This window comes from Balaenoptera ricei, chromosome 1, assembly GCF_028023285.1.
Source record: "Balaenoptera ricei isolate mBalRic1 chromosome 1, mBalRic1.hap2, whole genome shotgun sequence".
Classification (NCBI taxonomy): domain Eukaryota; kingdom Metazoa; phylum Chordata; class Mammalia; order Artiodactyla; family Balaenopteridae; genus Balaenoptera; species Balaenoptera ricei.
In genome coordinates this window covers 100,337,481-100,363,295 of record NC_082639.1, presented here as the reverse complement: position 1 = coordinate 100,363,295, position 25,815 = coordinate 100,337,481, and the positions used below count along the sequence as shown (strand labels likewise).

Genomic DNA, 25,815 nt, shown 5'->3' with positions numbered 1-25,815 from the left:
GTATCCATTCAGCCAGTCTATGTCTTTTGGTTGGAGCATTTAATCCATTTACATTTAAGGTAGTTATTGATCTGTATGTTCCTATTACCATTTTCTTGATTATTTTGGATTTGTTATTGTAGGTCTGTTCCTTCTCTTGTGTTTCCTGCCTAGAGAAGTTCCTTTAGCATTTGTTGTAAAGCTGGTTTGGTGGTGCTGAATTCTCTTAGCTTTTGCCTGTCTGTAAAGGCTTTAGTTTCTCCGTCGAATCTGAATGAGACCCTTGCTGAGTAGAGTAATCTTGGTTGTAGGTTTTTCCCTTTCATCACTTTAAATATGTCCTGCCTCTCCCTTCTGGCTTGCAGAGTTTCTGCTGAAAGATCAGCTGTTAACCTTATGGGGATTCCCTTGTATGTTATTTGTTGTCTTTCCCTTGCTGCTTTTAATATTTTTTCCTTGTATTTAATATTTAATAGTTTGATTAATACATGTCTTGGTGTGTTCCTCTTTGGATTTATCCTGTATGGGACTCTCTGTGCTTCCTGCACTTGATTGACTATTTCTTTTCCCATATTAGGGAAGTTTTCAACTATAGTCCTTCAGATATTTTCTCACTCCCTTTCTTTTTCTCTTCTTCTGGACCCCTATAATTAGAATGTTGGTGCATTTAATGTTTTCCCAGAGGTCTCTAAGACTGTTCTCAATTCTTTTCATTCTTTTTTCTTTATTCTGCTCTGCAGTAGTTACTTCCACTATTTTATCTTCCAGGTCACTTATCCGTTCTTCTGCCTTAGTTATTCTGCTATTGATTCCTTCTAGAGAATTTTTAATTTCATTTATTGTGTTGTTCATCATTGTTTGTTTGCTCTTTAGTTCTTCTAATTCTCCTTGTTAAACATTTCTTGTATTTCCTCCGTTCTATTTCCAAGATTTTGGATCATCTTTACTATCATTACTCTGAATTCTTTTTCAGGTAGACTGCCTATTTCCTCTTCATTTGTTTGGTCTGGTGGGTTTTCACCTTGCTCCTTCATCTGCTGTGTGTTTTCTGTCTTCTCATTTTGCTTAACTTAATGTGTTTGGGGGTCTCCTTTTCGCAGGCTGCAGGTTCATAGTTCTTGTTGTTTATGGTGTCTGCCTGCAGTGGCTAATGTTGGTTCAGTGGGTTGTGTAAGCTTCCTGGTGGAGGGGACTGGTGCCTGTCTTCTGGTGATGAGGCTGGATCTTGTCTTTCAGGTGGGCAGGACCGTGTCTTATGGTGTGTTTTGGGGTGTCTGTGACCTTATTATGATTTTAAGCAGCCTCTCTTCTAGTGTGTGGGGTTGTGTCCCTGTCTTGCTAGTTGTTTGGCATAGGGTGTCCAGCACTGTAGTTTGCTGGTCATTGAGTGGAGCTGGGACTTAGCATTGAGATGGAGATCTCTGAGAGAGCTTTAGCTGTTTGATATTACTTGGAGCCAGGAGGTCTCTGGTGGACCAATGTCCTGAACTCGGCTCTCTCACCTCAGAGGCACAGGCCTGACACCCGGCCGGAGCACCAAGACCCTGTCAGCCACACAGATCAGAAGAAAACGGAGAAAAAAAGAAAGAAAGAATGAAAGAAAGAAAGAAAGAAAGGAAAGAAAGCTATTAAAATAAAAATAAATATTAAAAATATAAATAAATTAAAAATTAATAAAAAAAGAAAGAAGAGAGTAACGAAACCAAAAAACAAATCCACCAATGATAACAAGGACTAAAAACTATACTAAAAAAACCCCCAAAACAGACAGACAGAACCCTAGGACAAATGGTACAAGCAAAGCTATACAGAGAAAATCACACAAAGTAGCATAGACATACACACTCACAAAAAGAGAAAATGGAAAAAAAAAAATATATATATATATATAAAGGAGGAAGAGAGCAACCAAATCAATAAACAAATCTACCAATGATAATAAACTCTAAATACTAAACTAAGATAAACATAGAACCAGAAACAAATTAGATGCAGAAAGCAAACCCCAAGGCTACAGTTGCTCCCAAAGTCCACTGGTCCTCCATTTTGGGATGATTTGTTGTTTATTCAGGTATTCCAGAGATGCAGGGTACATCAAGTTGATTGTGCAGATTTAATCCGCTGCTCCTGAGGCTGCTGGGAGGAATTTCCCTTTCTCTTCTTTGTTCGCACAGCTCTTGGGGTTCAGCTTTGGATTTGGCCCTGCCTCTGCGCGAGGTTGCCTGAGGGAGTCTTTTGGGAAGTCTGAGGTCTTCTGACAGTGTTCAGTAGGTGTTCTGTAGGAGTTGTTCCACATGTAGATGTATTTCTGACGTATTTGTGGGGAGGAAGGTGATCTCCACGTCTTACTCCTCCAACATCTTGAAGGTCTCTCTCTGCATGAATTTTAAGATGAGGTTTTCTATTTCTGCAGAAGCACCTTTGGAATTTTTATAGGGATTGCATTGAATCTGTAGATCACTTTGTGTAATGTTATCATAACAATATAATGTCTTCCACTTCATGAGCATCGAATGTCTCTCCATTTATTTTATTTGTCAGCAATGGTTTGTAGTTTTCAGTATATAAGTCTTTCACTTCCTTGGTTAAGTTTATTCCTTTATTCCTTAGTATGTATATTTTTGATACATATATATTAGAATTGCTTTCCTAATTTCCTTTTCAGAATGTTTATTGCTAATGTATAGTAGTGCAACTGGTTTTTGTGTGTTGATTATATATTCTGCAATTTTGCTGAATTGGTTTATTAGCTGTAGCATGTTTTTTTGTGAGTGTGTGTGGAATCTTTCAACATATAAAATTATGTCATCTGCAAATGAAGGTAACTTTACTTCCTCCTTTCCCATTTTGATGCCTTTATTTGTTTGTTTGCTTTCTTACCTAATTGCTCTGGCTAGAACTTCTGGTATTATGTTGAATAAAAATGGCAAAAATTGGCATCCTTGTCTCATGCCTGATCTTGGGGGAAAGCTTTCAGTCCTTCACCTTTGAGTATGATATTAGCTGTGGGTTTTTCATATATGGCCTTTATCATGTTGAGGAAGTTCCCTTATATTCCCAGTTTATTAAGTATTTTTATGATGAATTTGTCAAATTTTTTTCTTCCTCAATCGATATGATCATGTGGGTTTCTTCTCCTTAATTCTATTAATATGATATATTACACTGATTAATTTTTGAATGTTGAACCATCCTTGCACTCTGGAAATAAATCTCACTTGGTCATGGTGTGTAATCCTTTTACTATGCTGAACTCAGTTTGCTAGTATTTTATTGAGGACTTTCGCATCAATATTCATAAAGAATATTGGTCTGTGGTTTTCTTTTGCCTGTAACATCTTTGTCTAGCTTTGGCAACAGAGAATTACTGTCCTCATTGCATGACTTAGGAGTGTCATTCAAGTTTTAGGAAGAGTTTGTGCAGGATTGGCGTTTATTCTTCCTTAAATGTTTGGTACAATTCACCAATGAAGCCATCTGGTCCTGGACTTTTCTTTGTTGGGAAAATATTTGATTACTGATTCAGCCTACTTGCTAGTTGTAGGTCTATTCAGATTTTCCATTTCTTTCTGAATCAGTTTTGGTTGATCATATGTTTTTAGGAATTTGTTCATTTAATCCAGGTCATACAATTTGTTGGCATACAATTATTCATATTATTATCTTATACTTTTTGTTTCTGTGAAATTAGTAATGTCCCCACTTTTATTTCTGTAATTTGAGATTTTAGCAATTTCAGTCTTCTCTTTTTCCCTTAGTCAGTCTCTAGCTAAAGGTTTGTGAATTTTACAGATCTTTTCAAAGGATCAAATTTTGGTTTTGTTGGTTTTCTCCATTGTTTTCTCTATTTCATTTATCTCTGCTCTAATCTTTTAATATTTCCTTCCTTCTGCTAGCTTTGGGTTTAGTTTGTTCTTATTCTAGTTCCTTAAGGTATAAAGTTAGGTAATTAATTTGAAATCTTTCTTCCAGGCATTCACAGATGTAAATTTACCTCTAAGCACTGCTTTCACTGTATTCCATACATTTTGGTATGATGTATTTTCATTCATTTCTAAGTATTCTCTAATTTCTATTGTGATTTCTCCTTTGACCCATTGGTTGTTTAAGAGGGTTTAATTTACACATACTTGTGAATTTTCCAGGTTTCCTTCTGTTATTGATTTCTAGTTTCAACCCATTATGATTGAAAAAGATACTTTGTATGACTTCTCTCTTTTAAAATTTATTAAAGCTTGTTTTGTGGCCTAACATCTGGTCTATCCTGGAGAATGTTCCATATATGTTTGAGAAGAATGTATGTTTTGTTGGGTAGAGTGTTCTATGAGTGTTTGTTAGTTCCTATTTGTTTACATGATTGTTCATGTCTGTCCTCTGTCTCCTTGTTGATCTGATTTTTCTATTCATTATTGAACGTGGAGTATTAAAGTCTCTGTATCAGTTTACTAGGCTTGCTGTAACAAGTACCACAAACCAAGGAGGGTTTAAAACAACAAATTAATTTTCTCACAGTTCTGGAGTCACAAAGTCTAAAATTAAGGTGTCAGCAAGGCCATGCTCTCTCTCATAGCTCTAGGGGAAGAATCTTCCTTGCCTATTGCTATTTTTTGGTTTTTCCAGCAATCCTTGTTGTACTTTGGCTTGCAGATACATTACTGCAGTCCAGTCTCTGCCTCCATCATCACACCACATTCTCCCTGTGTGTCTCTGAGTCTCTCTTTTCTCTTTTTGTAAGGACACAAGTCATTGCATTAGGGCCCACCCTAATCCAATATGACCTCATCTTAACTAATTACATCTGCAAAGACCCTATTTCCAAATAAGGTCACATTCACAGATTTCCGGGATTAGATTTTAACATATCTTTTTGAGAGTCACAATTAAACCCGCTACAGGTGGAATCTTATAATTGCTGACTTTTTAAAAAAACATATTGAAACATCCCTGAAGGCAGGATATATTGTACAATTGATGGTAGCTTGGATTCCATGAGCCATAGTAACAAATTTCATAATGTGATAATTCCTATGAAGAAAATAAAGATTGAGAGTGTTTGGGCAAGTGGGTGGGAGTGTGATTTTAGGTTGAGTGGTCAGGAGAGGTTTCCTTATGTAGGTGAAATTTAAGTAGAGAATAATGACTTAGAAAGAGCCAGCCATGCAAAATCTGTAGCAAAAGTATTTCAATCAGAGGGAATAGTAAGAGTAAAAGCATTGAATTGGTAACGAGTTTGGTATGCTTATGGAATGGCAAGAAAACCAGTATAGCTGGAGCACAGTAAGGAAGAAAAATGTAGAACAAGATAAGTATGAGGACATAACATAAAAGGTTGAGATGATGAAAGTTCTGAAAGTAAAGTGTTCCTGAGAATAAAGTTATATTTTAAATAAACAACATTTTAGAACTTCCACATATGAAAAGATGATGCTATAAGCAAATCCTTCTCAATTTCTATAACACTATTTAATCCTTTATTTTGATCCTTTTGATTTCAGTATGTGAACAAGTTACTGCTGGGTTCAATATTTTGGAAACTCATATGACTCTTTCATGAATTATTTTAAATCTTTATATTTTCTGAAAAATAACTTCTTAGTCTTATGAATGCTAAGATCTCTCATGGCCATTGCGTCACTAAAAAACAATCTCTTACGTCTCTTGAAGATTCAAGCAAAGTATTCAGTTTCTAAGCAAAATCCCAATCAAGAAGCAGATTCTTATTCTCCTAATTTACCAAAAAGGTGAGTATAATTTTACACATCTAAATGTTATCTAATTGTGTCTGGGAGGAAAATCTCATGCTTATATCTCATAGTGATGCTTAGAAGAGGATATGGGAAGAGACCTCTTTGGGATATGGTATCATCATTACTTTCTTTTTTGTTTCAGCATCATAAAAGAAGCAAAAGTGATGAACCAACAGAGCAAAGGAAGGATAAGGGTGAAAAGTGCAGAAGCTTCTTCCTTTGACCTCAGGATTTCTGAAATAAGTGAAAAGGAAGGGTTAGTAATGCACCCTTCTAAACAGAGCAGTTCTTTAGAGTTTTTGGAGCTAAATCGTGGTTGTAACAAAAATGCTGACACAACCATGAAATGGGAGAGAAAGGTATTCCCAATAGCTGGGGAGCCTCTTCAGAAGCATCAAAGTTTGGACTTGAGCTCCATTTTGTTTGGAGCACGTCCTAACTCTAAACCTGTAAATGCAGCAGGAAGATGTTTTAATTTAAAGGGGCCAATAATGCGGACCAAATCAACTCCCTTTGAATTGATGCAACAGAGAGACACCAAAGAGTTGGACGTCAAGGAAAATTTTTATTTGGAATCTCACCCACACAATTCTTGTCTTGAGCAGGCTCAAAAAGTGATGCATGTTTCTTCAGCAGAACTGAATTATTCACCATCATATGACTCTAAGCATCAAATGTGCAATGCCTCTAATGCAAAGCAGCATGACTCTGGTGCTTTTAAAGTACTTTCTTACATGTCTTTAGTAGAAGATCCTTATTTTTCATCATTGTCTCCAAGTAGTGCTGGTTCTAAGATGTCTCTTGATTTACCTGAGAAGCAAGATGAAACTGTTTTACCTTGTTCTTCACTGCCAAAATCTTCTACAATCCTCTTTCCTTATTACAATTCACGTGATTCTTTAGCACTGACTCCTCCGACCAATTTCCCCCCACCACTGACCCAAGAGACAGCAGTAGTAGGTAAGTTATTTTTAAAAGTTTGTACAGCATTTTAGATTTGACTTTGTTTCTATAAGATATGTTTTTTTTACCCCCCCACCCTCTTATCCTTCTCTGCTTCCTTCTCCTTTTTCTCCTCCTCAAAAAAATAAATTCCATGAGTGTTTTGATGATGTGATAAGTTGAAAATAGCAATAACAGATATGTAATATTCCATGAAACAAGCAATAGTGGAGGCAGTCAGATCTGGTACAGGACCTATGCCAGCAGGCGTGCTTCTAAAGGCAGCAGTCCTCATTCCTAGAAGTGTCTATCAAATGTCCACAATTTTGTTATACAGCAGAAATTAACACAACATTGTAAAGCAATTATACTCCAGTAAAGATGTTAAAAAAAAAAAAGTCCACAATTTATCCTTAGCATGCAGAAGCAACTTCCAAAAAAAATCAGAAAAGATTTGATCAACAGCACCACATGGTCACTCAGAATTTTTGTTGGAGAATCATGTGTCTATACTAAATTGAACAGATTGCTAAGAATTGAATTCTCTTCCTGCAGGAGTTGGAAGAGGAGGACTTGATTCCCTCTTGTCCTTTTATAATAAATTTAGAGATGAGGATACATGTTCAGTATTCCGTATGATATTTTAATCTTATACGACTTTAATTTCATATTTTATCTCTTATAGTTCTGTATTTTTGCATATTATGCATATTGTTTCATATTACTGAGTGGTTTGAAAGTAGAAGTAAATATTTGGTTAGATAATTATAATAGTTTGATATGAAGGAAGACGTTGTGAAAGAAGAGTTAAAGCAACTTTAACTCTCTTAGATATGTCATCAGAAATTTATAAAGAATGATCCACCTAGGTAGGAAGTAGAGAAAGCTTTTTCTCTATGACATTATTTACTGTACAGAGTTCCTCAATAGATATGTACATGCATAGTTTTGTTATAAAAATATTTCATCTGGATCTAGTTTCTTCTTTGGTTAGAAGGAAGGATTACATACTTTGATCTTGTTTTATGATTTAACGAAATTTTATTTTTCTAGATACCTATAGTTCTGTAAACTTCCCTGAGTGTCAGCATTAGGAACCAAATCCTTATCTTCAAGGATTGTAGCAACATTGACATGTATGCCATCTGGTGGCAGTTTCTCATAATAGCATTAAAATTCTATAAAAATTCTGAATACTTCTATAGAAATATAGAAAACCTTGTTATACCATTTTTTTGTAAACAGGAAAAATATCAATATTCTTAATTCTATAAGAATGAAGAAGAGATACTAAAATCTTTGTGATTTTTACCTGCTCTGTAATTGAATCTTTGGCATGTCAACGTGTTTTATGATGTTGTATATTCTATGTAAAACAAAAGGCAAGAGTTATGGAGAAAACAATCCAAAGCTTCCTAAATTAATATAAGATGTTACATTATGTTAACTGATACTCAGTGACTTAATCAAAATACCTTTGAGCTTTTAAAAGAAATAATAAATCTTGAAGAAAAATCAAAATCCTCCTGGGTTTCCAATTTAGGATTAGAGAATTTATGTTGTTTTCTCCTTGAGTGAACAGATACCAGCTTAAATATATTAATGATGCTTGACATAATTTGTATCAAGATTAGAATATAAGAATTTTCTTTGGATTTTTCTAATTAAAATTTTTGATTATATTTCGGACATTTTGGATAGCAACTTCTTCAAGAATAAATGATGAAATTCCCCCTCCACTTCCTGAACGGACACCTGAATCTTTTATTGTGGTAGAGGAAGCTGGTGAGTACAGTTCAGTAAGTGTAAAATAAAGTGTGGATTAACTATATTACTTCTTAGGTCCTCTCAATATTCTGTGTGCTATTGCCAAGTAACAATTGCTCTCTAAAATTACAGCACTAAAATTGAAACATATTTACTTTTTTTACAGGAGAATTCCCCCTGGATGTTCCCAAATCTTCATCTTCAGCTGTGAAGGTAAAAATTGGAACATCACTAGAATGTAGTAGAACATCTGAATCAAAGAAATTTGATGATTTGGTAAGACTTAGACCAAGCAAGGTCAATAACTTTTTTCTGACTCTACTCACTTGGATTCAACGGACTATAGTCCTATTCCTTATATATACATTTTTTTTTCATAAATTTACTTATTTATTTTTGGCTGCATTGGGTCTTCGTTGCTGCGCGCAGGCTTTTCTCTAGCTGCGGTGAGCGGGGGCTACTCTTCGTTGCGGTGTGTGGGCTTCTCATTGCAGTGGCTTCTCTTGTTGCAGAGCGTGGGCTCTAGGCACACGGGCTTCAGTAGTTGTGGCACGCAGGCTCAGCAGTTGTGGCTTGCGGCCTCTAGAGCGCAGGCTCAGTAGTTGTGGAGCACGGGCTTAGTTGCTCGGCGGCATGTGGGATCTTCCCGGACCAGGGCTTGAACTCATGTCTCCTGCACTGGCAGGCGGATTCTTAACCACTGCGCCACCAGGGAAGCCCCTTCCTTTTATTTTTAACACCTATCACTTAGTAAATCCTAAGCGGATACTATTTATAAAACAATGTGCTAGAGGATGTGGGGGATAAAAAGATGTATAAGACATAATTACTGCCCTTAAGAAACTTATAGTTCAGTAGTGGGGATATAGGATGTGTACACAAGTCTTTATTTTTGTCTGTATTTATTATAACAAGGCAAATATAATCAGTGCCATATGGAAGATAAGAACTTTGAAACTGTGAGAGATCCCTTCAGGTTGGAAGTGATCAAGGAAGACAGTGAAAGAAGAAACATTTGACTCTATTCTTGAAGGACAGTTAAGGCAAAAATAATTGTTTCATAAGTAGATTGCTTGTTCATAGCAGTCATCTGGTAGGCTGTTTCTTGTTAGCTGTGATAACATAGAGAGTAGTTTTTAAAAAAAAAGAACAGATGTCTATATTATTTAAGATAAACCTTTTGGAATAATGTTCCCTGCTTCTAGAAGAAAAACCTATACCTTCAACAATCTGTTATTCATTTGTATCTAATTCTATGAACCAACTATCTTAAAATTTCAGAGATCAGAAAAGTAATTAACTAAAACATTTAAACACACTTACAATTGCAGTGCTGGTGGGCAAATATTCCCTGCCTTATAAATTACACTTTTTTTTTTCTTTTTAATTTATTTTATTTATTTATTTTTAGCTGTGTTGGGTCTTTGTTGCTGCGTGCGGGCTTTCTCTAGGTGCAGCGAGTGAAGGCTACTCTTCGTTGTGGTGCACGGGCTTCTCATTGTGGTGGCTTCTCTTGTTGCAGGGCATGGGCTCTAGGCACGCGGGCTTCAGTAGTTGTGGCACGTGGGCTCAGTAGTTGTGGCTCACAAGCTCTAGAGAGCAGGCTCAGTAGTTGTGGCACATGGGCTTAGTTGTTCCGCGGCATGTGGGATTTTCCCGGACAAGGGCTTGAACCCATGTCCTCTGCATTAATAGGCGGATTCTTAACCACTGCGCCACCAGGGAAGCCCTTAAATTACACTTTTAATGTGCTAGTAACTGTTACTATTATTGCTAATGGTCTTTATCTTAACAACTCCCAGAGTAAAGAACAATCACTACTTTTTCAGTGTCATGAAGTAATTTCAGTGGCAACAACCTTACCTGGAATTAAATTTTCAGGGAAATGTTCTGAGTAGGAAGGAAATAACTATAAAAAGGATCAATTTAGGACCAATATTCATGACATATACAAATCACTGTAGGAGTGGATGATTCTTCACAGTTCAGCACATTTATAAATTAGGAAAAATAGGGTCAACATTTCATAACTATCTCTAGTGGTATATGAAATATAATTTTAAAATGCTATTTATTGCTTTGAGTTTATAGATTTGTATAGATGTTCTTCTTTCACTTTGACTTTCTTTCTTTTTCAGAGTGTAAAACCCCAGAGTCCCAAATCAGGTAAAAAATTTTCTTTGGCTTTAGATGACATTTAGCCCTAAGAATTTGTACTGCAAGAATAGCTCATTAAGTTTAGAGTAATTCACCTCAGGAGATGACATGGTTTCCATAATAGCTTCCACTATTTATTGATTTATTTCTGGTTTTCCTAGGCTAGTAGTTTTGTTTTGTCAAGGGCAAAAGGAAGACAGGATTTTAGAATTCTGCTCCTTGATATATAGCCCTAAAAAAACAAACAAACAAAAAACCCCAAACTATTTTAGATACAATCTCTTAAAACTTTGCAGCAGTTCCATTTTACTGGTTTTATCATTGTTAACAGTGTGATTCTAAAAAGTTATTTCTGGTCACTTAGGTCTTTAACTTGCCACTGCTTCTCTAGTACTTTCCTGCTTGTTTTATACATTGAATAACAACATCAACAGCAAACATCCTTTAAACACTGATAGGTACTTTACATACATTATAACAGGTAGTAGTTGCCCTTAACACATTTATTCATATTAACATATTGTTCAAATACGTAAATAAGCAGTATAACATAGAGGTTAAAAAGCATGAGCTTTGGTGTCAGGTAGACTTTCATTCAAATCCCCAGCCTACCAATAGTTATCAAAATCTATGACCTTGGTTACATTACATACTTTATCGATTTTTCTCACTTATAAAATGAGGATAATAGAACTCCCCTTCTAAGAGGATTTTTGTGAGGATCTAGTAAGATAAAGCATATAAAGCTTTTTGCAGTGGTTGTCAAATAATAAGCTCTCATTAAATGTTACCTATTATAACTTTTATTAGGTAATTATTAAATGAACATTTCCTAAGCAAGTTCCGTGTGCCTTATACAGTGTTAGAATAAGCAGGATATTTAAGAAAGGACACTGCTTAATGATTATATATGTATTCAAATTGGGTAGACAAAATTAGCACTCACTTGGAACCATTAAGTGATAATCTATGTGGCACTGATCATCACCAGGAATCTGGAAAAAAGAAAGGTATCACTGGAGTGGTTAGGAAAGGCTTGAGTAGGTGAAAGAAATTTAAGAATATGGATAGAGGAAAAAAGAAGGAATTCCAGGAGCAGGGATCAGAGTAGCAGTGACTCAAAGGTAAAAATAAGCATGATGGGTACAGAGAAATGGTAAGTAGGTTAATTTAATTGCAACAGAGGTTCTATTATAGGGAAATATGGAAAATAAATTTGGATAGATAAAATGTGGGAAAATTCCGAAGGACTTAAAAGCTAGGCAGATGAAATATCCACAACAGATAAATCTATGTATAGAGAAAGCAGATTTGTGGTTGCCAATCTAATCTGGAGGGAATGGGGAGAGACTGCTAAATGAGTGTGGAGTTTCTTTTCAGGACGATTAAAATTTTGGAACTAGATTGTGGTGATGATTGCACATCATTGTGAATGTACTAAATGTCATTAACGGCAAATTTTGTTACATGTATTTTATCACACACGAAGCTTGGCAGAAGAATTTAAATTTAATTCAGTAAGTAATAAGCATTGTAGGTTCTTCATCAGGGGAGTATTAAGATGAAAATGGTATTTTGGGAAGGTATTTGTCAGGATATCGTTACCAGAAAGTTATAGTCTCATAATATTTCCTAAAATCAAGCGGGAAGGTGATAAGCTACTTCAGAGTAGTTATCAAATATTTATCAAATGCCTACTATATGCCAGTTATTGTATTAGGTGATGGAAATAAGTATTGTACTTAATTTTTGCATATTACCCAGCATATAAGGAATAAACAAGAGAACTTGCTTTATAGGTAAGTCCTAAGACGTGAAAAACCCAATGACTGAAGACAGATAAAACTCTAGCACTTAACCACATACTCATTTTCAAAAGACATTAATAGGGACTTATCTGGCAGTCCAGTGGTTACAACTCTGCGCTTCCAATGCAGGGAGTGCGGGTTCGATCCCTGGTCGGGGAACTAAGATCCCACCTGCCACGCGGTGTGGCCAAAAAATTAAAAAAAAAAAAAAAAGACATTAATAAAGTATATAATTATACTTAGCGCTGTATAACGAGAAGCATACATCAATAGAACACTGTTTGTGTTCTAGGACTTACATTGTGGGAAAATAGCTCCATTATTTAAAATTCTTTATCATGGAAATTTTCAAACACACAGTTTAAATCTACCATAATAGCAGTAATCACACTAATAAAATTAATAATAATTCCTTAATATTATCTAATATACAGACTTTGTTCAATTTTCTCAAACTGTCTCAAACATGTCTTTTTACAGTTGGTTTATGTGAAGCTGGATTCAAACAAAGTCTGCACATTGCCTTTAGTTTATGTTTCTTAAGCCTTTTAAAGTTTGTAACAGTTCTTCTTTTTATGTTTTCTCATGCCATTTATTTGTTGAGGGAATGGGCCATTTGTCCTTAAGATTGGCTAATATTCTGGATTTGGCTGTTTGTATCCTCATGGTTTTATTTAACATGCTCCTTTATCTCCAGGATTCTCTGTAAAATTGTAGTAAGATTAGAAGCTTGACTAAATTCATGTTCAATTTCTTTGGGAGAATACTTTTGTAAGTGAGCTACAAGTTTGTGATGAAGCATAGGCTCATTGGCGAAAGAGCTAGAATAACAAAGTTCTTGAGGCTCCAGTCAATGTTCAGATAATTTTTTATTTGGCTGTTGTAGGTTAATATTGAAAAATTGGAAAAGTTATACAAAACCAAAAAGGGATTTTTAAAAATAATTTTTATTGGAGTATAGTTGATTTACAATGTTGTGTTAGTTTCAGGTATACAGCAAAGTGAATCAGTTATACATATACATATATCCACTCTTTTTTAGATTCTTTTCCCATATAGGCCATTACAGAGTATTGAGTAGAGTTCCCTGTGCTATACAGTAGGTCCTTATTAGTTATCTATTCTATATATAGTAATGTGTATATGTCAATCCCAATCTCCCAATCTCCCAATTTATTCCTCCCCCCACTTCCCCTTTGGTGACCATAAATTTGTTTTCTACATCTGTGATTCTGTGTTTTGTGAATAAGTAGATTTGTACCATTTTTTAGATTCCATGTATAAGCAATATCATATGATTTTTTTTATAGACTTTTACTTTTTTTTTATTATTATAAAAATAAAAAATAAAAATATTATTTTTATTGTTTATTTATTTATTTATGGCTGTGTTGGGTCTTCGTTTCTGTGCGAGGGCTTTCTCTAGTTGCAGCAAGCGGGGGCCACTCTTCATCGCGGTGCGTAGGCCTCTCACTGTCGCGGCCTCTCTTGTTGTGGAGCACAGGCTCCAGACGCACAGGCTCAGTAGTTGTGGCTCACGGGCCCAGCTGCTCCGCGGCACGTGGGATCTTCCCAGACCAGGGCTCGAACCCGTGTCCCCTGCATTGGCAGGCAGACTCTCAACCACTGCGCCACCAGGGAAGCCCAATATCATATGATATTTGTCTCAGAAAGGGATCTTGACTTAGGACTTTTAATTGATGAATTTTTTTTTTTTTTGCTTTGTTGTATACTCTTTTCATAGATCGACACCAAGATCGTTCTTCTTCCCTGCCACCTCCACTGCCAGAAAGAACCTTAGAGTCCTTCCTTGTTGCTGATGAAGATTGTAAGTGGCAGTGCTCTCTCTCAAAAAAGTTATAAAAATGAGACCATTAAAGGTTAACAATAAAATAGGATCTAAATGGAAAAGGTACAAAGAATGATTAAATAAGATAAAAATAATACATTTAAAAATCCCATAATGCATTGCAAAAATAATGCATAAAAAAGTCAAGCTAAGAATTATTGAACATATACCTGTATACAATCTGAAGGCTTAAGAAGCTATGCAACAAAACACTTTTTTTTTTAGGTATGCAGGCTCAACCTATAGAGACTTTTTCTGCTAGCTGTCCTAACACCATGGAAAATTCAACATCTTCAAAACAGACATTGAAGACTCCTGGAAAATGTTTCACAAGGAGTAAGGTAAAGAAGATAGGAGTTTATGGAAATATGCCAGAGGCTTTCCATTACTGAAAGTGTCCCTACCCCTGCCACTCCAACCCCGGGCCACCAGCATTAAGATGAAAAATTAGACTAAATATTTTCACTGATAGTCACTGTTGGTCTCACAACGATCAAAATTAATAGAGAGAAACCAAAAATTTTTTTAAAAACCCCAACAACTTAAAGCATGCCCAATAAAACTATCAACTTTTTTTCCCTGAAACTAGACAAATTGATTCCAAAGTTCATATGGGGGGAAAAAAGAGCAAGAATAGTCAGTAAACCGAAAAAAAAAAAAAAAAGTAAAAGCAATGAAAGAAGGGTAGCTTTATCAGATATTAAAACATCGTAAAGCCTCAATAATAAATATGGTATGATATTGGTGTATGAAAAGAAACACATACCAACAGAGCAGAAGGAAAACTTCAGAAATAGATCCAAAAATGTATAGGAATTTAGTATATGATGAAGGGAGCCTTTCAAGTCAGGGAATAAAGATGGATGTTTTAATCACTGTTGTTGGTTCAACTGGATAACAACCTAGAGGGAAAAAAGGTAGGATCCATACCTCACAGCTATACCAGGATATATTCTAGTTGGATAAAAGATTTAAATGCTAAAAAACAAAAAAACAACCCATCAAAGTACTAAAAAGACCTGGAAAGATTACTTTACAACCTGGGAGTGGGAATGATCTTTATAACTATGATTCAAAATCCAAAAGCCATAAGAAGGGAGATTTATAAATTTAACTAAGTAAAACAGAAAATTTCTGCATGGTAAAACAACAACACCAAATCACCTTAAAAATCAAAAGACAAAGAACAAATTGGAGAAAAAAATATCTGCAATTGGCATCATAGTCAAAGGACTATATTTCTTTAATATTATATATTTCTTTAGCAATTCATAGAAAATAATAACCCTAAAAGAAAAGTGAGCAAAAATACATGATCTGATAATTCAAAGATAAGTAAATGTGCATGATCTGACCTTTAAACATTTGATATGTTCAACCTCACTCATAATAAAAGAAATACGAATTAAAACCACAGTCACATACTGTGTTTCATGTTTCAGAAGGGCAAATTGCAAAGTCTGACTACACTCTCTGTTAGGCAGGCTACGGGAAAATAAGCACACTCTTGCACTATTGGTGGGAATGTACGTGGTATAACTTCTATGGAGGACAATTTAGCAATACCTATCAAAATTACCAATGCATATATCCTTTGACCCAACAATTCCACATTTAGGAATTTATCCCACAAATATGCTTGCTCATACATGAAATGAAATGTATGCCAGGTTATTCATTATACCATTATTTATAAGGGTAGACAATTGGGAACATAAATGTTAATCATCAGGGGACCTGATTAAATAAATCATAAATCATGGTATATGCATACAATGGAATTCTATGCAGCTAAAAAAAGAATGAGGACTCTCTCAGTATACTTTTATATATTTTATTAACTTTTGCTTAAAAGGGTGAAAATATGATCTATATTTATATTATATATTCATAAGTAACTTTGGAAGGATACATAAAAACTAACAACAATGGTTACCTGCAGGGGGAGGGTCAGAAACTAGGTAGATGGAGAACAAAGATGGGAGCATTTTTACTAGGATATTTTGAATTATAAATAATCTATATTTAAAAACTAAATTAAATTTTTCAAAAAAAATTATTAAATATCTATTATATAGAAGATTACATTTCTAAGTATTAGGAAAACAGAAATGTCATAAAGGACATTTAATGTCCTTGAGAAGAGCACAGTTGATCTACTAGAATGCCTGTATAAGAAACAACATGAAAATTATCAAAAAGTAAAATACTATGGAACAAACTGAAAACATACACCCTGAGGAAATGTGAAGAAAAGAAGAAATCTGGGTAGATTCCTAGAAGAGGTTAAGTTAGAGACTTCACCATAAAGGAGGCAGAAGACGCGGGTTTGCTGAAAGAGGGAGAAGAAAGTAGCATGGTTAACAGTATGAAGTGAACCTCAGTAAACTGAGTACAGAAAATGACTGGCAAAATTTTTTGGCCTGAATGGGAATGGCAATGTATCACAGCTATCTTCAGAAGCCATTGTGGGTCCTGGAATGGTCGCCTAGTAAAGAAGACAAGTAGGAACTCCATCTTTCCCCCTGACACAACGATAGCACTATTTCTAAATAAATAGTGTGATTCTTATATGGGTGGAAAATGTAGCAAGATAACATCAAGTGGAGACTTTGCACTGAATTAAAAATGGCAAGATAGAAAAATAATTTTGTACATTTGATATCCATTTTTAAAGAAATTAATCCTTTTGACTGAAGTCTATATTTCTAGTTGATTAAAGTATTTCGGATTTCACAGGGAAAAAACTCACTTTTTCCTTTTCTTCATTTTGTAGAGTTTGAAAATTTTGCGAAACATGAAAAAGAGTAAGTTCCTTTTACTTATTTTTAGAATACACATACCACTTTCAATATTATGTAATTTTTCCTTATATAACTACTCTGAAAAAATGAACAATATTATTCCTAAACAGAACCTTGTTAGGGTCCTATATATGAGAACAATCACCCCTAGGCCTTGTACTCTGCTAGGTTCCACAGTGCTAATACTGGGTAGGGAGTAAGGGGAAAGAAAGTTTCTGTTTGATACACAGGAATAATAGTATGATGTTTGGCACTTTCTACCCATGCTAAGATGCTGTCATACAAGTGTGTTAAAATTCCCAGCAGTCTAACCTCAGATGTACTTTCTTTGAAAGTAGTCATAGCAAAGCATATTGTGAAACAAATGTGTTGATTTAATGAAATAAGCAAAGTATTGACACATTTCCATTTTTACCAAGTATTATTAGCAATAAAAGTCTGTTGCTTACTGTTTTTCCTATATTGTAATGAAAACAAAACCCGGACTCCTGAAACTGTGGGAAACTGATTATCTTAGAAATCCTATTTACAACTACAAAGTATATAAAACGTGGTGGTATATTTTTTACAAATTTGATCCATTGGGTTAGTCATCAAGGACCAAACAGCTATTTGATACTATACTGGTATTGTAGGGAGGGACAAAGAGCACTGAGAAAACTTGATTTAAGGTATAATCTAAGTAAGAAGGTTTAGAGCTGAATCTTAACTCTTTTCATTCTATCTCCCTGTCCATGATCTTGTGCTAGTCTGCTTTCATTGCCACCACACCTGATCTCTGAAGTGAACTGATTTCTTACCTCTGATGGGCTAAAGCATGACTGGAAAATATACTCTTTCCTCTAAAGTCAGTCAAAAGAGAATTTAAACACTGCAAGAGGAAATTATAGTATATAACATAAGAAATAAAACAGCTAAAAGCAAAGAAATGAGTGACTTGAATAGCTAACCAAAGATTGATTTGATCAGCTTAGCTTATGAAACACCCAGTTTTCTTTTTTTTTTCAAATTATTTATTTATTTTTGGCTGCGTTGGGTCTTCGTTGCTGCACGCAGGCTTTCTCAAGTTGCGGCCAGCGGGGGCTACTCTTGGTTGCGGTGCTCAGGCTTCTCATTGCGGTGGCTTCTCTTGTTGCGGAGAACAGGCTCTAGGTGCATGGGCTTCGGTAGTTGTGGCGCACGGGCTTAGTTGCTCCTCAGCATGTGGGATCTTCCCAGACCAGGGATGGAACCCGTGTCCCCTGCATTGGCAGGCGGATTCTTAACCACTGCACCACCAGGGAAGTCCCTACAGTTTTCTTTCTCTAAAAAAAAAGCAGAAAACAAACCCAAAAAACTTTCTTTCTCTAGCTCCAACCCTGTCATGGGGATATCAAACGAAGATACAGAAACTTCAGGTAGATTTAGGTTGGCATAGATGTGAGATACGGTATGACTGTCTGAGACTCTGAGTCTTATTTCTAAGTAAGAGCTCCCAGGTCATTCTCTAGATTTATGCTAATTTCTATTTCTCAGTTGCCTTCACCCTCTGGTCTTTTGTCCTTAAATTAAGAACAAAATCTGGCCCCCAAAATTGATCCTGAAGCTTTAGACTTATCTGCCTTTACTTGCATGTGTTCTCTTCCCCTTCTAGATGGTCCATGCCTCCTGAGTTCTATATGTTCTCCCTTTAGCCTGGATGCCTTACTGGTCCTACGTTTACCGAAATTAGGATTCTTCACCTGTTGTTTTAAGTTAGCATCTAAGCCTGGTGTCAGGCTCTTTCTTTCATTCATTCATTCATTCAATGAATATTTGTTGAGTGCCTCCTCTGTGCCAGGCATTCTGCAAGGCACTGGGTATGTGATGGTGAACAGAACAGTGTGAATTTGGTGTGTTGTAGGAACTCAAAGGAAGCCATCATAGCTGCAGGGTATTAAGAGGAGAAAGGAGTAAGGTGTGTCCAAAAGATGGTGGAGATGAGAGGTAGTTAGATCCTTTATGGGTCATGTTAATGACCCAATGGGAAGTCACAGAAGAGTTTTAGACAGAGATGTTACATGATCTGTCTTTTGAAAAGATCATTCTGGCTGCTGGTGACAAGAGTTGAAGCTGTCAGCTATGACACCTGATGCCTACTTTTGGTGGGAAACTTTAGCTGCTAGGAAATCCTTCACTTGCAAGTGACAGAAAACCCAACTTAAGCTAGCTTAAGCAGAAAAGGGGAATTTATTGGCTTATGACCAAGAGTTCAAATGATGTAATTAGGGCCTAATCTCTAATTCCATATCTCCCAACTTTGTTTCACTCTGTTAGCTCACTCATAGGCAGGCTTTTACCATGTGATTTCAGGCTTATGATGAAAAAAATGAGCTCTTTCCTGGTTGCTCAAGCAACAGCCTGATTGATGACTAGTGTTGATTGGGCCTGATTGTCTTGGCCAAACCTAAACCAATTATTGCCAGTATATTTAATGCTTGGATTAAGAGGATAGTGTCATACCTAACATTCAACAATTGTTACATGTGGACAGTGACCAATAAGGAATGAGGTCAGACCTAAACAACTGGTGCGACCATGGCAAAGTACCAACTGACAGTCCTAGTCATAGGTCAGCTCCTTCATCTAAGGGTTGAATGAGCTCCACGAGAAGTATGGGAGCTGAACATTGGAGAGGGGTGGTTTCTTAAAGGAAAATTCAAGTTCTATTATCAGAAGAAGGAATTAATGCTGAGCAGGCAGCATAAAAGTATCTATAACAAGGTAGATGCAGAATAGTAGTTCACTATACATATATGCAAAATCTTTGTCTCCAGTTATAAAAAATCAGTATTCCCTTTTGGGACAATTGTTTTCTTTCTGAAGGATGTATATACCTCTCAGCTCATGTGCAGTATAGAGATGATTGCTATCTCCTGAACTTTCTCACCTTCACCCACTTGTTTTCCATGTCTCTATCATCAGTGGCTAGCCCAATGCTTGCCACATAGTAGGTATTCAATAAATATATATTTTAACTGAATCTGATTGAAATTCATGATTTACTCTAGTGATTCATACTCAAGTAGCTCCAGGAAGGGGGAGGTCTTTCTAGAATCTTAGTATTAGGTATGTGTGTACAAACATATATGCAGTCCTCACACTACATTCTGAAAATGATGAGAACAAAAAAAAAGGTGAATATTTAGTAATTTCTCCCCAATTATGTACTGTTTCTTAGAAAGTTTATACAAGCCTGAAATTATCCTTTTTTGCTGCTAGACAGTGCTTGTGCAAAATATGGACCATGTTTTCACTGGATTGTTTTCAGAATTGGGTGGATACTGATATATGAATATATTAAGGTGCTGGGAAGAGAAATATATTTTTAAGTCTGCCTATAGGTAGCTAAAATAGCAAAACAAAGCAACATAACAGTGCTTTTGGGGAGATTCTGGGCCTAACTAGAATCATCCATAATGGGAAAAAAGTAGGCTGGAAAGTGAAGAAAGATATTCCAGGCGTAGAGGATGGTGGAAGAAAAATCACAGACTTGCCACGGTTGAGCTAACGTGGAGAACAAATTATTTAAAAGTGTACTTAAGAGCGATCAGAGTGCAAAGTAAGATGCAGTTGAAAGCCAAAATGTAAATCCCAGAAAAAGTTGATTCACAATAAAATGGATTGTATTCCTGAATCCTTTGGTGATTCTCTCTAGTGTTGGGTTTATTATACAAACAATCCGTTTGCAAAGAAAAGAAAACTTAAAAAAAAATACGCACACAAAAATGAGAAAATTATAGTGTCAACCCATTTGTAAACAACTACATTTTGTTACATTTGATAGTGATATGTTTATCTGGAAGTATTAATTAATTTGGAGGAAATGTGTAATCTCAACAATTATGTGGTCTGAGTCTGTATCCATTTTTTCCCTTACATTTTTTTCTTTTGATTCTAGGTATCTGTAATTCTTCCCCATCAAACAAGCCTGCAGACTCTGTTCAGTCAAATAACTCCAGCTCCTTTTTGAATTTTGGTATGTGTGTTACTTCCCAGCAGAGTTAAAAAAATATTTATCTTAATTATTCATTTACAGTATAAGAGATACAACTTTAATATGATTTAAGTTTGCATGTATAAGTCCTTATGTTTATATTCTTTTTCATGCCATTTATCTTTTTATTTTTGACCTCTGCTAACTCTTACATCTTACATAGGCCAGAATTGCCTAGCATATATGGAAAATAAAACTAGGTACCAAATGATCATGTTGGCATGTAGTAAATGAATGTGAAAGCCAAATGAATAAATTCTGAAATGCCATAATACTCTAGTTCATATCTAAGCAAAGTTATAAAAAAAATATACAGGTGTGATGAAAAGAACAGAAGATGCTGCTATCTAATCTTGTGTAACTCATGCAACATTAGGCGCCGAAGCACAATTCTGACAGTTTAAAGGAACTGTTTGCCCAATTGCTCTTTGGTATAAGCTATAAATTTAAAATAATTTTATATTAAGCATTCTATTATTCTATATAACATAAATTCATGATACTATTTAAGGTAGTATTATGTATACTATAATTTTTGTAAGGAGTACAGCAAATAATGTAGGATATTACTACTAAAAATTATTATTAACCAAAAAGCAGACCCCCTGAAAAGGTCTGGGGGACCTCCAGTGGTCCCAGGGACCACATCCTGAGAACTGTTGCTCTATGGTATTGTCCTTATCTGAATGATCAGAATTGTTGCTGCCACATTCAGACTGCAGGTGGCAAGAAGATGAGAGAAAAATGTGAAAGAGGTGTGGCCTCCTTTTCTGGTCTTAAGACACTGGCCTGGAAGAGGCAACATTATGCCGGCTCACATTCCCTTGAAAAGAACTTATACATGTGCTATATCCAAACTGTAAAAGACACTGGGAAATGCAATAATGCTGGGCAGACAGTTTCCCATATACTATTCTATTCCTGAAGAAGAAGCAAGGAAAAATTTTAGGGTACAGGTAGCAATCTCTGCCACAACTGGGGTCATGGCTCCTATCTCACCATGGCCAAGTATTCAACTAGACTCTCTGGATCTGTTTCTTGGGCTTTAAAAATTTTACTTGGATTACATGAACTCTAAGGTTTAAAATGTTATAATTAGAAAAACGTTATTCTTCTTATGAAATCATTTAGTTAAAAAGTTCATGTAGAATATTATATAACCTATGAAAAAAGCACCAAACTTTACCTGGAACACAAATGTTCCTTGCTTCCTTCTCTTCTCTCAGTCAGAGACACCACTTGAATAACTCATGGCCCATCTAACTTTACAACAGTCTGTGATATAATACGAGGATAAAATATTATACAGCTGCCTCCATGTTGTTTCTTCTCAAAGTTGAACATTTTACCTACTTAAAAAGCAGCACTTAATTTTTTCATTGGTTCTCTTTTATAAAAGAGGCATTATAAGGGTATTTTACTCAAAAAGTACTTAAATTTGAATGAAAAAATTTTGTGGTTTATAAACATTATTTTTCCTGAATTGTCCTACGTGCAAAAAAGGTAGCTCACTACTGTTCTAAACTATTGAGTAATGATCAGTGAAAAACACTGAATGTAGCTATTCCTCAAATTTCAGATACCTAGTACTTATGTCTCATGTTCTTACTTCTCAGTCCACTTCGGTTACAATCAAGCTATCTGGACTGAATGAATAATTTTGTGACTATTGTGTGAAACTATTGAACCTGGAATATATTTCCTTCTATCTTCTTATTTACCACTCAGAGGAGTGAAATGTGCAGGAACTAGGCTGTGTGCCCCCTCCCCCTAATTTTTTTTTTTTTTTACCACCACTATTAATAAATTTTAGTGGATTTCTTGTTTTTAATCTTCTTTTCATTCCCTCTTCCCTAATCTCCTTGTCTTCCAGTTCTGGCATAGTTTTTGGTGGTTCAGATTTAGGCCGTACTTGAGTAGTTACTATGTGCCAGGCATTGAGCTGGGTGCTTTAACAAATATCTGATAATTTTCATCAGTTCTATAAGGTATATAATTCCCACAATTTTATAAGATGATGAAATTAATCATCTTTGAGTTTTCCATTCTCTGTTTTCCCTTTGTATTTCGATTCTTTCATTGCTCAGTTTGAGCCCTTAAAGTTGCTAAGTGTAAGAGTACCTTGAAAATATATCGCTATCAAAGAAAAGTCATATGTTGCTAAAGTGATTAAGAACCTACGTCATCAACCTGCATATATTCTGAAGGCATCCAGAAATAGCCTTCATTGGTTATGCAAAATTTCCTCATCCTCCTTCTGTGTGTGTGGGGGGCGGGGAGTGGGGCCTGGAGGGGAGTGTTTGAGGAGAGAGAGAAATAAAAATAATTAACCACTTAGTTTTATTATTAGTTTTTCAGGATTGTTTAATACTTTATTTTTTTCTAATCTTTTCAAACATAATCTCTGAGTAAATTGAGGGCTTTCTGGGTCAAAGTAGAAGTACAACTGAATTTAATACAATAATTTTCTAAAGCAATAGTGGTTATTTTTCTGAAATTTAAATTCCCCAGTTTTGTTTTTCTGATGAATGGGTGGTGGGTGAAAAGACATAGATAAAGGATATTATTAAACAACCCCCCCCCCAACAATCAGATTAAAAAATGGGCAAAGGAGTTGAATAGACATTTTTCCAGAGAAGATATATAAATGGTCATCAACAGGCACATGAAAGGATGCTTGACATCAGTAATCATAAGGGAAACGCAAACCAAACCCACGAGATATCACATCATACCTATTAGAATGGCCATTATCAAAAAGACAAGAGACAAGTGTTGGTGAGGCTATGGAGAAAGGGGAGGCTTGTGTACTGTGGTGGAAATGTAAATTGGTACAATCGCTATGGAAAACGGTCTGGAAGTTCCGCAAAAAATTAAAGATAGAACTACCATATGATCCAGCAATCCCACTTCCGCATATATATCTGAAGGAAATGAAATTATCTCAGAAGAGATATTTGCACCCCATGTTCATTCCAGCATTATTTACAATAGCCAATTCATGGAAACAACCTATGTGTCCACTGACAGATGAATGGATAGAAAAGATGTGAGAGATATATGTATACGGTTGACCCTTGAACAACACATGAGGTTAGTGGTGCCAACCCCATGCACAGTGAAAAATCCTTGTAGAGTCGTACCAGTCCTACGGGGGATTGGTCCCAGGGCCCCCGTGGATACTAAAATCGAAGGATGCTCAAGTCCTTTACATAAAATGTCTTAGTATTTGCATATAACCTACCTACACCTTCCTGTTTACTCTAAATCATCTCTAGATTACTTATAATACCCAGTATAATGTAAATACTATATAAATAGTTGCTGGTGTGTGGCAAATTCAAGTTTTGCTTTTTGGAGCTTTTTGGAAATTTTTTCTCGAATATTTTTGATCCACTCTTGGTTGAATCCACAGATGTGGAATCTGTGGATGCAGAATCTGAGGATAGGGAGGGCTGACTCTACATATACATACATGACTGTCTGAATTATTATGTATATGACTATATATATATATGAATATTATTCATTCACAAAAAAGAAGGAAATCCTGCCTTTTGTGACAACATGGATGTACCTTGGAGGAACTACCCTAAGTGAAATGAATCAGACAGAGAAAGACAAATACTATAGGTTCTCACTTACATGTGGAATCTAAAGAAGCTTAGCTCATAGAAATAGAGTAGAATGGTGGTTGACAGGGGCTGGGAGGTGGGGGAAATGGGGAAATGTTGGGCAAAGGGTACAAACTTCCAGTTATAAGATGAATAAATTCTGGAGATCTAATGTACAGCATGGCAACTATAATTAACAGTACTGTATTATATACTTGAAAGCTGTTAAAAGTAAAATCTTATATTGAAAAGAAAAATCTTAAAAAATCACCACACAGACTAGTAGACAATTATGTGAGGTGATGTAGGTATTAACTAACCTTAATGTGGTAATCATTTCACGAAATATACATGTATCAAATCATCATGCTGTACACCTTAAACTTACATGTCACATGTAAACAAACATATGTCAATAATATTTCGATAAACCTGGGGAAAAAGAATACTATATGCTGAATTACCAAAGGCTATTACAATCATCTAATTATTAGCATTATTAAATTTGTAAGTGTTCTACAAATTTAAAATGTTACTAGTATTCTATTGTTATCATTTAAGCACTAACATAATTACTAGAATGCTTTTACAAAAAAATTACTAAATTGATCAAAGATGCTGTCTAACCTTTTAGAAAAAAATCCATGTATTTGCACATATTATAATACACTCTAAAATCCAAGTGTTCATTTCTGTATAAGAAATCTTTCCTTTTTCATTCAATTTTATTTTTGTTCCCAGGTTTTGCAAATCGTTTTTCAAAACCCAAAGGACCAAGGAACCCACCATCAACTTGGAATATTTAACACAACTTTGGAAAATCAGCCGCAAGTGAATCTGCAAATGAAACTACTAGAATACCGCTAGCTAGAATAAGTGCTGTATATTCATAATATCTACCATGAAGATACGGTAATATGTTAATAGCTTTTAAAAGCAATATGCAAATAAATGTCAGAAGTTTTACATTTTCATCTCATTTACACTGGGTTGGAAAGCACAAATAGGAGTTTGTCATTTAAGCTATGTATAGAGAATGCTGTATGAGAAAGTTTTACAATGGACTTATTTTTCATTTTTGGAGGTTATTTTTAGTCTACTTTACTTTCCTACATAAATATAAACTTTAAAAG

The 25,815-nt window shown here is 35.4% G+C and overlaps 1 protein-coding gene across 4 annotated transcripts in view; it reads left to right on the top strand.

Moving 5' to 3' along the window:
• The window catches only part of PTPN22 (protein tyrosine phosphatase non-receptor type 22), a 59,694-nt gene extending 34,206 nt beyond the window's left edge, over window positions 1-25,488 (top strand). For 3 of the 4 annotated variants that reach the window (XM_059901147.1, XM_059901150.1, XM_059901146.1), the window contains 10 exons: window positions 5,644-5,720; window positions 5,869-6,686; window positions 8,370-8,453; window positions 8,602-8,732; window positions 10,574-10,601; window positions 14,145-14,228; window positions 14,475-14,590; window positions 17,026-17,056; window positions 20,973-21,050; window positions 25,424-25,488. In XM_059901147.1, coding sequence (XP_059757130.1) covers window positions 5,644-5,720; window positions 5,869-6,686; window positions 8,370-8,453; window positions 8,602-8,732; window positions 10,574-10,601; window positions 14,145-14,228; window positions 14,475-14,590; window positions 17,026-17,056; window positions 20,973-21,050; window positions 25,424-25,488 — 1,512 coding nt within the window. The remainder of the gene's footprint in view (window positions 1-5,643; window positions 5,721-5,868; window positions 6,687-8,369; window positions 8,454-8,601; window positions 8,733-10,573; window positions 10,602-14,144; window positions 14,229-14,474; window positions 14,591-17,025; window positions 17,057-20,972; window positions 21,051-25,423) is intronic. The other variant, XM_059901148.1, reaches the window with a different exon arrangement.
• Window positions 25,489-25,815: the final 327 nt, after the last annotated feature.